Source organism: Diachasma alloeum, unplaced genomic scaffold, assembly GCF_001412515.2.
Source record: "Diachasma alloeum isolate Michigan unplaced genomic scaffold, Dall2.0 Dall_scaffold_00294, whole genome shotgun sequence".
NCBI lineage: Eukaryota > Metazoa > Arthropoda > Insecta > Hymenoptera > Braconidae > Diachasma > Diachasma alloeum.
In genome coordinates, this window is record NW_021680433.1 from 1,322,053 (window position 1) to 1,336,091 (window position 14,039).

Genomic DNA, 14,039 nt, shown 5'->3' on the forward strand with positions numbered 1-14,039 from the left:
CCTGTAATATCTTTTACATTTCACGAAAACAGATTATTTTTCGCTTGAGGAAAATTCTGCTATTTTTTAGACTGATGGGGAGCATATGGGAGTTGAAACAAAAAATTCTAACAATTTTAACAAAACAATATTAAAATAAATAATAAAATAAAAATTTGAGACACATTTTTGGCCTAAAAAATCGCAGAATTTTTGTCGAACATAAAAAAAATTATCTTCCCCCCAAAACTGTGATATCCAACCAACAACCGCAGTATCTCCCCTAATTATAATTAATTACCCCAATCGAAGTTGCAAACCTCCTCCAAATCACAAAAACCTTCGTTTTCGCAATTAAAAAAATCGTTTCCTCCCGCACAACTAAAAAAAAATATGACTTTCCGTCAACTAAAAAAGCGCAAATCGCAGAACCTCGCAAACAACTCAACAACTATTACCTTTTCAAACGACCCAATGACTCTCGACAACTTCAGAGTCCTCGCTGCCATCAAACTTCACTTCAATTCACTTATTCCACCGGCGAGTTTGTTTTGATATCATTACGTCCCCCAATTAGCTTCCACATCAATTATTTTCACCGTGTTTTACCACTCGCGTGTTCCTGCGCTATTGACCGACAACAATGGACGTGTTGGAGCCGGAGACCGTGTGGGTGCACGGTCGTCGTTACAGGTTCTTCGAGAGCAACGTATGGTCGAATCAGAGGAGTGCACCGTACCAAGAGGAGTACCAAACCGAGTTGGACGATATGACGAGCGAGGCATGTGAGAACGATTCGATTGAAATTGAACAGATTGATGGTGGGAAATTTCGTCACACCCTGGACATCCCCAAGTACGTGCCACTGAATTATTAATCAATTAATTAACCAAATTAATTATATGATTAATTAATTTTCGTTATTTTTTCCTTCAAATTAAATTCGTATACTTATATTAGAATTGTATCACTGTGCAGCTAATTTTGGCGTCACAATTGGCCTGGAAAAATAATTGTTTGAGTGAATGGAATTGTGATTTAAAATATTCTGCCTAATGCCATCTTACCGAGTTCGATCGTGAGATTGATTGGATTATCGGTTGACAAAAGTTATTTCGAGACCTAGGTTCAGGGAAAGAAAAAAATTTAATGGCGCAATGTTGGCTGCCAACGTTGGGCCAGTGTTGGCGACCAACATCGGGCCAATGTCGGGGCAACGCTGGGCCAATGTTGGCGATCAACATTGGGTCAATGTCGGGTCAACGTTGGCTGCCGACGTTAGGTCAAAGTTGGGACAATGTTGGCGGCTGAAGTTGGGACAATATTGGCTGCTAATATTGCCATATCGTTGGCAGCCAATATTAGGCCAATGCTGGCCACTAATGTTGGGCCAATATTGGCTGCCAACGTTAGGACAAAGTTGGGCCAATGTTGGGGCAATGTTGGCGGCTGAAGTTGGGACAATATTGGCTGCTAATATTGCCCTAGCGTTGGCAGCCAATGTGGGGCCAATATTGTCCTAGCGTTAGCAGGCTAATGTTGGGACAATGCTGGCTACTAATGTTGGGCCAATATTGGCTGCCAACGTTAGGGCAATGTTGGTTGTCAACGCTGGGGCAATGTTGACAATCAATATTGGGCCAATGTTGGCTGCCAACGCTGGGCCAATGTCGGCTACTTTTTTTGGGGAAATGTTGGCTGCCAAAGTTGAGGCAATTATGAATACAATAAATCATTGAATTCAATTCAAAATACATCTTCACAGAAAACCATTCCAAAGAAAATTTTCAATTTGCCAATTTTTCCAATTTTTTTTTTGTTATCAAAAATATATTGACTATATTGTGACGAAAAAAATTTCCCACTTATTTTCATTTTCTTTCTCCAAGCAATATTTTTCATTTCACTCCACATTAATTCCCAATAATTCTTTCCAATGGTGAAATTCATTGCGTCTCAATTGCCCAGTAAATTACAATGATTTTATTATTCTCCACTCGAGCGCACGTATCATTCGTATTTTCACCACTCCCTCGTTATTTTTTTTATCACAAAAAATTCATCCCCATGTACTTACGTCGGATTCTAGCACTTTCAACGGACACATCGTGGGTTACAAAGGGGATACGAAGAAGAAACTGGAGAGAGAGACAAAAACAACAATCAGAGTTCCACTGAAAAACTCAACAGATTTGGTAACAATTACTGGGTACACGAAGGGGGATGTGATCTCTTGCAGACAGAGGATTGACCTGTTGATAGAATTCTCGAGGAGGAAGATTCCACCGACTCATTTCGTGTCTATCCCTCTGAAGAACGACGAGATTGTACAGAACTACGAGAGTTTTAAAGACAGAATCCTGACCGATTCTGAGTTCAAGCACTCTGGAGTCGTGGAGGATATGTTCATCAGCCCGAGTAAACTGCATCTCACAGTTGGAATGCTCCTGCTGTTGGACGAGAAGGAGATGAAAGAGGCTGCGGATGTTCTCAATGAATGTGTTGAGACAATAGTCAAGTAATCATATTTTTTCAATCCCAATGTCGTAATTGTAGAAAAATTCTGAATTACATTCGCAACTTGCGTTGAAGATTATTGTCCAAATATCTGGGGAAGGGAGAGGTTTCAGAAAAAAAGTTATAAGACATTTTTCGTCAGAAATTTTCTCAGCTTCAAAAAATATTTTTTGACATTGTTCTGTAAAACCAATAGTTTTCAAGATATTTGTAAACTAATGCATAAGGTTTTTTGAATTATCGTCAACTTTTTTTCAAATATTGGAGATGTTCTTTTATCTTTGCAGACCGATCATGAAGGATCTCAAGGAGCCTTTGATGGTAAAAATCCAGGGCTTGGACTACATGAATGACGATCCAACCAAAGTATCAGTGCTTTATGGAAAAATTTTACCGAATGAAAAGCTTCAAGAGATTGCTAACAAAGTCTTCGGATTTTTTCTTGAAAAACGTAACATAAATCACAACTTATGTTTATTAATAATTCTCTGAGATTCTAGAATATTTTGGTAGCTTTTCTGAATGCTCCAATGATCTTTAATATTAAAAACCATTAAATTCACGTTGTTTTTTAGAATTGATGAGAGTCGAACGGACCGAATCAGTCAAATTACACATGACTGTGATAAACTCGAGTAAATTAATCCCAATCGATCAAAGAAGGCGCAGTCGGAGGATTTATTTCAACGCTGTGAGAATATTATCGGTAAATTTCATCATCTGACTAAGAGGAACCAAAGAATTCTTCACAAATACTAATTCCTTCAAATTATTCAATTGTTCACAGGCCTTTCAAGACTATAATTTTGGAGAAATCGAGGTGAAGACCCTCGATATTTGCCAGAGAGATACTAAAGAAGCTGATGGATCCTATAAAATAATCACGAGAGTTGAATTAACGTGAAGAAGGCAGATTGGAAAAATTAACTTTAAGAGTTAAATAAAAAATTAACAAGTCTTTTGTAATATTTAAGTAGTTAGATAGAAAATAATGTCGTATTTTTCGACTGAAATAAATGGATATTTTTCCTGCTTTCGATTGTGCCACTACCTCGTGGCTTGTGGCCCCTGAAATTTTTCTTTTCATTTCCCATAGGATTTATTCCTAATACCTTTCTGATATATGGAACATCATTCTTTCATCATTGGGTCCGAAACGTTGGCATAAATGGAAATCTTTTGGAATCTTCTATTTTTTATAAGTTCGAGTGATTAATAAAATCGTTTTAATGACCGTTAATGGCTGAGAAGCTGCAGTTCTCTAGAAAGATTAAGAATGATTGAATGAATTTACGGGGAACATCATTCTTTACATAGGTGTTTCCTCATGGACACCACTCCACTTAGTGACTATCCTCAGCAGAGCAGCACCTTCCAGTAATTTTGTTGAGATGAAATGGCAACGATTGATCCGCTTGAATTAAAGTCCAACCTAGCAATATTTTTGTATTCAAGGATATTTCGAAAGGAAATATCGAGGGGTCTGGAGATCGATAAAAACCCTAACAACCTCAACAGGGACAGAGGATATCAAGTGAACCCTATTTGGAAAACCGTTCTCCCGGTTAATTGACCAGCTGATCAATTCAGTAGCGAAGTGGTAAAAGAAGATAAGTCAATTTTGACAATTGACTAGTTTTCAATCAATATCTCGGAATCTAAGGGAGATAGCGAAATTTTTCTAATGACATTTGTTGTAGCACTTAATCGGCTCCACAAAAAAGGTTATAACAAAAATTTCGCTATCTCCCTTAGATTCCTTGATATTGATTGAAAGCTGGTCAATAGTCAAAATTGACTTATCGCCTTTTGCACTTCGCTACTGAATTAAAAATGATTGGTAACTTTCCCTCTCCCCACACCCCTCGTCATTGCAGGGGAGGGCATATAAGGGCCACCCTTAGAATCGGAGCTCATAGCCCTGAAGATGCAGACTGCAATATTTGTGAAACGTCGGCGCAAGCCAATGATATTGTTATGAATTTTTAAATCTCTCTTCTTCAATGCATTTTATCAGGTATTAATTCTTTTCTTTCGATATAGAACTCTTCTGAAGTTAGCGCTTCCCTTTTGTTATTATTGATTCTTCTATTCTTCTTGATTCATAATATTGACGTTTTGTCATCGGATTATTTTATTTCTTTAATAAACGTATTTTTTTATTAATCCACAATAATCGCGGCCGCGAAAGCCTCAAAACTAAGACCTGGAGATGAGAATTTTCTCAATCGCTGGTACCGCAAGGTGTCTCATTCAAATAAGGGGTTTCTCCCGGAGATTTCAAGTGAATGAATGAACAATTAAATAGATAAAAAAGTTGATTATGGGCCAACGTCAATAAATTTTACACGAGATCATATGTTAAGGGAAAAATTTTACTTGAAAAATTGCAAATGATAAGCAAAATTAATACATTACGATTAACATGTTCGGTAATTAGATAACATAGCAACTCCTATTCATTCGGGATACTGATAGGTAAATATCAACTTTTTATGTTGATCTTGAAGTAATTCGACGTATTTTTGTGGGAACCTGGTTGCTATAAATGAATTTACCCTCCTTTGAGCTATCACACTTAATAATATGTATGCTCATGTAGATGTACGGGACTTCCCATTCTGCGCTTTCCCTTCTAAAAGCAGTTATGAAATTTCATTTATGAGGTGTTCATATAGATTCAACATGCACGCAGAGAAATATTCGATAAAAATCACCAGAAAAAAGACGTAAAAATTACGTTTCGAAACGTAATCTGGGAGCGAAGTAAAATTCAATGAAAAGTGTTAATCGTCACGTAAATTCTACGATCTGTTCCGTAAAAATTACTCATCCGTCCGACGCCTCACGGCTAGCCATGAGTCACCGTGAGGGGGAGATTTTAACAACACGTTCCGTAATTTTTCCGGAACTTTTCGTAAAAATTCTTAAACATCCAAGAATTTTCATGTTCTGAGGCATAATAAGTCGTGAAGTTTCTGTTAGATTTTACAACTTCCAGAAAAATTAGATGACTTTTTCGTATTTTTTTGGTGACAGACCCGAAAATTTACTGAACGTTTCAGATTTATTCTCTTATATTCCTACAGAAATTCACGGAAAACGATTCTCGTATGGTATGAACCACAAAGGTCAAAATTTGACCCAGTCACCCCCTCCAAGTTATTTACCTAATTAAGTCCGACTCAATTTTCTTGTTGATTTCAATTTCCATTGGTATTAAATGACGAAATAATTCAGCTTCTTCGAAAAATTCGTTGGAGCAGTTATATAATATAATTACCACATTATGTTCTTCATATTTACTCATCCTCATCGCCATCATTATCATCTTCAAATAATTTTGCAATTTCCACGGCCATGGCAGCAATACCAAGGCCAATTCCTGCCCCGGTTAGTGCAGACGCAGTAGTAGCCGCAGGAGATCCGAGAACGCTGTTCTTGTTCCCCACATGCTGGCAAGTAGCAACGACTCCCCCAGCAGGGGTTGAGGGCCCATGTCTACGCATCATTGAAGTTGCACTGGAGTCCTTCTTAATTCCTTCTTCACGGAATCCGATTTCATTGGCAACCTTTGGAGCCATTGCAACACCCACAACTGCCCCCATAGCTGCTCCAGCTCCATAGATGAATTCTTTGGATGTCACGACGTCCTGCCATGTTGGAGATTTCGCCTCGAGAATTCCCACATTTCCACGTGGAGGATCCCCAGGATTAGGACGAGCAATCATAGTTGATCTTTCATCATTAATAGCAGATGCGAGAAGAGCTAGCATTGAATTTTCCACTGAACCTGAATGTCCATCCATTTTCGAAGATGTCTCCCCCATTGTTGTCGCGAGTGCAGCAGAATTAAAATCTTTTGCCGAAATGGGGTATCTGGAAGAATAAAGATACATGTTCCAAGGATTCATCGACAAAATCCGATGAATAGCTTTGGGGATATGGAAGAATATAGGGCAAAATGAAACAGTAAAAAACGACTGTTTGACGCAATTCAAGCAAAAAAATTTTTATTAATTTTTTTCTCAACTTTTTTTTATTCTTGGGAGTACTGATGAGAATAATAATTTTTTATTCGTCTTATAGTTCAATTGATTAGATTAGGCCGATTACACTTTTCATTTTTCATTCGATTGAAATTCAGCAACTCATTTTCCATTTTCCTGGACTTTGGTTTTTGCTGTTTTATTTTCTTTTCAAATAATCCATTGATAAAGTTTTCGCCCGTTAAAACTCCTCAATAATTGTCCATTCTACTGAACGGAAATTTATTATTCTCATCAGTACTCCCAACAATAAAGAAATGTTGATAAAAAAAACTCAAAAGAATTTTTTTTGCTTGAATTGCGTCAAACAGTCGTATTTTGACTGTTTCATTTTGTCCCACTCTCCCCGTTTTACACAAAAATTGAATATCTGTACAACTACTCATTCGATTTCGCTCATCTGAAATCCCCATCCTGAAATATAGGAAGAGCTAGAATCTTATCAAATTTCAACTTCCTATCTCAATTTTTTCAAGCGTTATCGTGTTCACATCAATTTTATCACAAAAATGAAAAATGTCAATTATTGGTCGACTTGCAATGGTCAGCTAGGCGTATTGTGGTCCGATTCGATAGATATTATCATAAGGAATATTTTGACGGCAAAAACTTTCGAGTTATTGAGGAAAGAAAAATTTTTCGGAATCGCTGTATCTCAAAAACTACTGGACCGATTGAGCTGAAATATCGCACAGATATGCTCCCACACTAAGAAAAAAAATTTCTAATATCTGAAACATATTTTCTTGAGACAAGTAATTTTTCTTCAATTGTTTGATTCTCTCAGACATCTCAACTCACGTGGCCAGAGAAAGGTCTCATGCTTTGCGAATGAACTCACTCAAATCACGTAGAAGAATCGTCATTCTTCAAGTATTTATTGTTTTCATAACTTTTTTGTTATGCAGTTTCAATATTTCGATATCTAATATATTCATGACATAATGCGCACCAATAGTGATAAGAGAATTCCTGCGGTATCAACTCAGTAACTCAACCAGGGGAAGCGACTGATTGAAGTGTATATATTTAATTAACAAAGTGATTCGATTCCACTAATAAATGGCGTATTTTATAATCAGTGAATTTTATCATTTCCAGCCTTCACATTTTCACCCACCTCCCACAATCCATCCTAAACCTTCCTCTCCAAACACACATTTTTTGTAGTTCTCAATCGACTCTACAAAAAAGGTTGCGATAAAAATTTTGCTATCTCCCTTAGATTCCGAGATATTCATTGAAAACTGGTCAAAATTGACCGCTTTACCACTTCGCTACTGATTTGTATTATTTCCTAATTATAACCCAGTTAAATATCTATCGGTTTTGTCACTTGAAGACCCTATCCTGACCTGAGCGGACTCCCCGTAAGCTCGCGAGCAGCAGCCGAGACAATCACTGTGGGTTTTGACTGACAAAGTCGGTCGTCAATAAATAAACTCTCAATAACAATAAAAATCAGATTTTCTCCCACGTCACACAAGTAATACCAATTATGAGCCAGAATTTCAGATTTTGCTTCCGAATGGAAGCATTACAATCGTTCGATTTTTACATTTTCTAATTTTGCTTGGAAATTATGTAAAATGGTCTGAAACGTAAAGATACGAAGTTTGGCGACCATGTCTGTGCGTGAAACTGTCCAGTCGGTGGTCATTTTTTCGTAAATTTGATAATTAAATGGGAAAAATCATTTCAAAAAGTTTGAAATTTTTTCAGTTAATGGGTATAACTTGAGACTAACTCCATGCCAAACTTCAGCTTGTTTTTTATCTCTTCAGTCTTTTTTCTGTAAAAATTTATTTAAAAATTCACAGAATTTTGTACGCACATACGGACGTACCCACATTCTCTAAAAAAAATCATATCTCGACGTTTTATGATATTCTAAGTCATTTCTAAGGAAAATTAGAGAATCGAAAAATCTATGAGTTTTGAAAGTCGTGGGTTATTGAAGTGAGACTTTTCATACTTTTGAAGATCGATTATATAGATCTCAAAACGAATAATTAGTGCAAAAAAAAATTTTTTTACTGTTCGTTTGCCCGAAAACGCTTAAAATGCGGAAACAGTCCAGCGCCTCTAATTTTTGAGCCACAAAAGATTTTTTTTTTCTCAAAATTTTTGGAAAAATGTGAGGAACAACAATTACGAGCCAGTTTTTTGGAATTCGACTCCTACACAGCTGATTTCGCTTTTTTTTCATGTAAAAAAATTCACTATTTGTGTAAAAAAAATACAAAAAAGAAAATTTAGCCATGTAAGAGGCGAATTAAAAAAAATAGTTCGTAATTGTTATTCCACATATTTTTCCGAAAATTTTGAAATCAAAAATCGTTTGTAGCTCAAAAATTGGAGGCCCTGGACTGTTTTTGGCATTTCAAGCGTTTTCGGACAAACGAACAACAAAAAAAAATTTCTTTGCACTAATTATTCGTTTTCAGATCTATATAATCGATCTTCAACGTATGAAAAGTCTCACTCCAACCCACGACTTTTAAAACTCACAGTAGTCTCCCCTTAACTAAAACTCAGAATAGTCCGTATGGAAAAAGTTTTATTCGATAATTGAAAGCAGTTGAAAAATTATTAATTATCTAAAATTCCTAGAAGTACTAGGGACTATTTATTTCCATCTATTTACCATGAAGTATTTAAATTGTCAAAACTCTCATCTGTGAGATAAAATTTTATTCGCAGAGAATTGCAAATTAAAACTACTACCTTTGCTTGTTTGCACTCGACTCGTCAACAGACAAATGGCGGTTGGCGGAGTAATTTAATATCGTTGAGATTCTGGGCTTCCCGAAGTTTTACGCTGGGGCTGAATGGCAAGAACAGGCGCAGAATTGGCATATATCGGCATCACAGTATAAGATCGCAAAGCTAAATGTCTTTTATTGTTGCCGATGTGAGTTATAACCAAGCGTTGATAATAGCGATTTACGTGTGTGCCCAGTTAACAACAAAAAATAATTTGAGAACTTTTTTTAAACATTCGTTGTTTACAAATAAATCATTGAAATTGTTTAAACTTTATTTTTTTGGGGATGAAATTGATTTCTGGTAAAATTCGGAATATGAATAAATTTATAACAATTCCGAACAAATGATTTTGATGCGCACTTAAGCAGACATAAAAAAGTAAAAAAAAAACCATTGATGATTTCTAATCAAGAAATATGATATATTCGAGAGAAATCCCATAAGCGGATATGGATAACTTTGATAGTATAAATAAAAAATATTGGTGGCTAGAAGCTGACGATAAATATATGAGAAAACTCGCTGCTCGTAAAATATTATACAAAAAATTGAACAAAAACAAAAATAGACAAAAAAATCGATTTTCTAGGAATAATTTCCATCCTCCATAAGTATAATAAATTGAACAGTATTTTATACACTAATAAAAGAACTATTATACGATTCATAAAGACTGTGGAAAGGGAAAGAAACGTAAACAATTATAGCAAAGAGCTTTCGTTTCCTACTTCTCATTATTACTGCTTTATACCAATAAAAAACACTTATTTTTGTGATCTACTATGAAATATCTCACGTCATGTAATTAAGTAATTACACTAAAATTTATATTTTTCTCCTGCGGATACACTGTGGTGCTTTTTTTTTCACAAATAGCAAAACATTGTTACTTAGTGGCTCCGGCGGTCATCCAAGCTAAGCAGCGTTCAGTCTGCCCAGTACTTGGATGGGTGTCCGCTTAGGCACACTTAAACGCGTGGGACTACAGTCACTAGGCATGAATGTAGAGAACCACTGTGCCCATTGAGTCAGTGTGACCAATGGACACAGTGGAATCCCTGCATTATCGGCCGGCTGCACGACTGAGGTTTTCCATGGTTTCTCTGGCAGTCCAATTGGACTCGTCAAATACCGTTGAGGGCGCTGTTTTTCGTCAATATGGTCGCTCTAAGGGGCTCATATACGCGCCTACACAAACCCAAAATTTGGTTGTGTTGTGTGTGTGAGTGCACGTGCGCCTTAGATCCTAGGTGGCGTTTTCATATTTATCGATAAAGTAAGTTGGCGCATGGTAACGCAGATAGGGAAGGGAACAAAATGTAAAAACCCGAGAGGGTATACATATGGAACCAAAAAATTTTAAAAAATGAATAAAAAACATTGTTACTTTTTTTTAAGCACATGAAAAAGTTGAGACTTTTAATATTAACTGCAAAAAGTACGACATTTCGAATAGAACAACAATGTTATTACGAAATTGAATTCTCAAATATTAAATAAGCTAGAGAGTCGCTAATGGACCATAAGTTTAAACATTTTGTACAAGATACGAACATAAAAGTTTTTCGATTCTAGTTTTTAAGATATGTTTATATTATGAAAACTGATTTTGTAAGGGTTCAAATAAGGGACATGGGGGTCAAAAACCCAGGGTCAGAAACTGAGGGTCACCAGAGCCACGAAGGTTATAATAAGGGTCAGATTAAGGTTCCAAATAAGGGTCACGAGGGTCAGAATGAGGGTCACGAGAGTCACATTAACGGTCGGAATAAGGATCATGGAGGTCATATGGGGATAGAGTTCGATTTTTCTATACAACTTATTCTATTGATATATTTTATTGTAGAATATGGAATGTTAGTACTTCTTTTTCTCTGTTAACTATTATCGAAAGCTTTGATTCCACTCGCACACTGTACACCGTACATTGCAGTAGTGTCTCTTGATAAATTTTATACTGCTTCAGTGAGATTATAATAGAATATTATTAGTAATATTTGTTTATTACGCAGAACACCGGCACTTATGAACATACAACTTCAAAAAATGCAATAAATACTCCTACAACTACTATTTTTTACAGAATTTCCTCGGCTTCGAATTTTCTAATTTTTTTTTCATTCCATTTTTATTTTATTTTCATCAAGAAAATCAAACCAAAAACTGGGAAAATTTGAGCCGAGGAAATTCTATAGAAAATATCTTAATAGAACAAGGTGTATAGAAAAATTGAATTCTATTGACTCTTTCTACAGAATATCTTCTATTGAACATTTCAACAGAATCGGCCTGAAACTGATAGCATTTACAATAGAAATTCAATAGAATTTTCTATCGTATTCGCTAGGTTTTTCGTGTGTAACGACTGATATTATTCCAATGAACTTTATTACCTTTTTCGAAATGTTCAGAACGTATTGATTCCAAGATAGTATACGCACCTTTGACTATCAACTTGCAATTGATAAGGGCATGACGAACGTGGATCCTCCGCAGTATGTAATTCATTATCTCAATCATTGAGGGAGGGGAACAGGTAAAAACTATTGGATCAATCAGAAATTTCCATTCATCATCTCTTAGCTGCACTCATAGAAACTTTATAAGTAACAATGGGAACTCCTGGATAATCTAACAAAAAAAGGAAATTAAAGAAAAAGGAAGAAAATTTCAAACACCCGATTTTTCAATTATAATATATATTTACGATCGAATATTACATCATGTTTTCATAAATACATTAATAGTTATAATTGTCCTTAAAAAATCGTCGAAAGGGTTCTGATTGGTAGAAAAAATTTCATAAAATATTTTCCTAATTATTATTATTATCGATCGGTATTGGTGAGCGATTTTAGGTGGACATTTTTTTTTTCATCATCATCATCATCATCGTCATAAGGTTCCCGCACAAAATTCTTTGGGAAAAAAATTCTTTGGAAAAAATTCCTTCAAAAAAAATTCCTCCGGAAAAAATTCCTTCGGAAATAATTTTTTCATGCAATATTTCCTCCTGTAAAAATGCCTCATGCAATAATTCCTTCCCAGAACCATGGGATAAACTTGTTTTGGACAGCATAATCTCTCCGAAAATCCCTGCATATAAACGCCATTTTCTCCCACTCAATCTGCTAATATACAGTGTCACACTAAGTGCCACACCACCTAAGCCAACTAGTGCCGAGGATTTAATTGTTTAATTTCTGTGAATAAATATTTCCATAGTTTTTTTTCAATTTTTTTTTCAAAGTAATTATTTGTCAAGTATTTTTTTCCAAAATAATTTGTTCTGAAGGAATTTTTTCCAAGGAATTTTTTCCAAAATATTTTTGCCAAAGGAATTTTAGGCGGACACCTCATCGTAATCATGATCATCATCATCATCATAATCATCATCATCATCATCATCATCGTCATTATAATCATCATGATCATCATAATCGTAATCATCATGATCATGATAATCGTAATCATAATCAACATCATTATGATCATCATCATCATCTTAATCATCAAGTCATCATTACCTTCTCATCCCCTCAAACAATTGTTTGAGTCCCAACAGATTTGAATCTCCCTCCCCCAGAAGTCGTTTTACTTACTCCTGCACCAACGCCTGCACTAACTCCTGCCCCAACTCCTGCACCAACCACACCACCAGCTGTGGCAGCAACACCGCTAGCTGCGACAGAGCCCAGCACAGTGCCAGTGGCTCCAACGCTCTGGAGAATAGCCACAGCCGAGCCAGCAGCAGTTGCCCCACCCCCCAGTGCGCTCATCATCGAGGCAGCTGCTGATCCAGCAGCTATCCCCGCAGAAGCGAAGCCCAACCCTGCCACTACGAATGGAGCAGCTGCTATTGCTCCAACGACTCCAAGTGTTCCAGCAGCAACTGATGTCCCGATTTTGAATTGCTTGGAGTTGAGAACCTCCTTCGTCTTCTCCGATGGTTCCCACCATTTGTTTTTGGGGGGAAGACGACTTGGTATGAAAACTGGGGCTGTTTGGGTACTTTTTGTGGATGTCCTGGGTCCTGCACTAGGTGGGGGCATCTCCTGAGGAGGTTCTGCAGCTTGAGGGGTTGATGATGATGGTACTACATCAGGAAGATCAGCTCTTGGAGATTCGCATGCTGCACCTCCTCCAGAAGAGCTAGGTCCTTCACTAGGTGGAATCATCTCCTAGCTGGGTGTCTGTCTATCAACAGCATCAACAGCTGCTGGAGGACGAAGTTCTCCATCTCGTCCTGATGATGATGTCGAGTTGATTGCCTGTGTGAGGATGGAGTCAAGGTTTCTGTCCTCCATAGCTGCAGATGCCAACGCCGCTGCTAACGTCTCCAGGTCGGAAAAAATCATCTTCTGTTTTTTTTCTCTCAGGTGAAGTGTAAAACACTCGGTGATATCTTGGAGTTCCGGTGCAGCAGCTGTTGGGATTAAGGATTCTTTTTTAGTAATTTACAGTTATGATGAAACTAATTATAAATATGCGAGCATCGAGCAGATAAAGTAACAATTGGCAATTTTTACCTTTATTCCACTTTGTTCTGATGCTTATCCAATACTAGGTTAGTGACAGATGTTTATATCGTTGACCTCTGATCTCATCAATGCGTGTCTCATGGCGTGCGACTGGACTGCAATAACGGTTGTGTTTTCATGGACGACAACAAAACTGGGATTCCCCTACTTACGTCATCATTTTGCACTTCTAAGCTTTGGCGGA

General features: G+C 36.7%; 3 protein-coding genes across 3 annotated transcripts; 1 reads left to right on the forward strand and 2 right to left on the reverse strand.

Moving 5' to 3' along the window:
- Positions 1–473: 473 nt before the first annotated feature.
- Positions 474–3,570, forward strand: LOC107039180 (activating signal cointegrator 1 complex subunit 1). Its single transcript, XM_015258675.2, has 5 exons — positions 474–834; positions 2,069–2,497; positions 2,784–2,947; positions 3,072–3,202; positions 3,284–3,570. Exons 1-5 carry the CDS (start codon positions 623–625, stop codon positions 3,398–3,400), a joined length of 1,053 nt encoding a protein of 350 aa, XP_015114161.1. The 5' UTR covers positions 474–622; the 3' UTR covers positions 3,401–3,570.
- Positions 3,571–5,506: 1,936 nt separating this feature from the next.
- LOC107039151 lies at positions 5,507–11,804 on the reverse strand. The gene is made up of 2 exons (XM_015258624.1): positions 11,756–11,804; positions 5,507–6,375 (listed from the first exon to the last, which is right to left on the reverse strand). Exon 2 carries the CDS (start codon positions 6,324–6,326, stop codon positions 5,799–5,801), a length of 528 nt encoding a protein of 175 aa, XP_015114110.1. The 5' UTR covers positions 6,327–6,375; positions 11,756–11,804; the 3' UTR covers positions 5,507–5,798.
- Positions 11,805–12,790: 986 nt separating this feature from the next.
- LOC107039135 (interferon alpha-inducible protein 27-like protein 2B) lies at positions 12,791–13,932 on the reverse strand. Its single transcript, XM_015258606.1, has 2 exons — positions 13,844–13,932; positions 12,791–13,740 (listed from the first exon to the last, which is right to left on the reverse strand). The coding sequence occupies exon 2, from the start codon at positions 13,490–13,492 to the stop codon at positions 12,854–12,856; it is 639 nt and encodes a 212-aa protein (XP_015114092.1). The 5' UTR covers positions 13,493–13,740; positions 13,844–13,932; the 3' UTR covers positions 12,791–12,853.
- Positions 13,933–14,039: the final 107 nt, after the last annotated feature.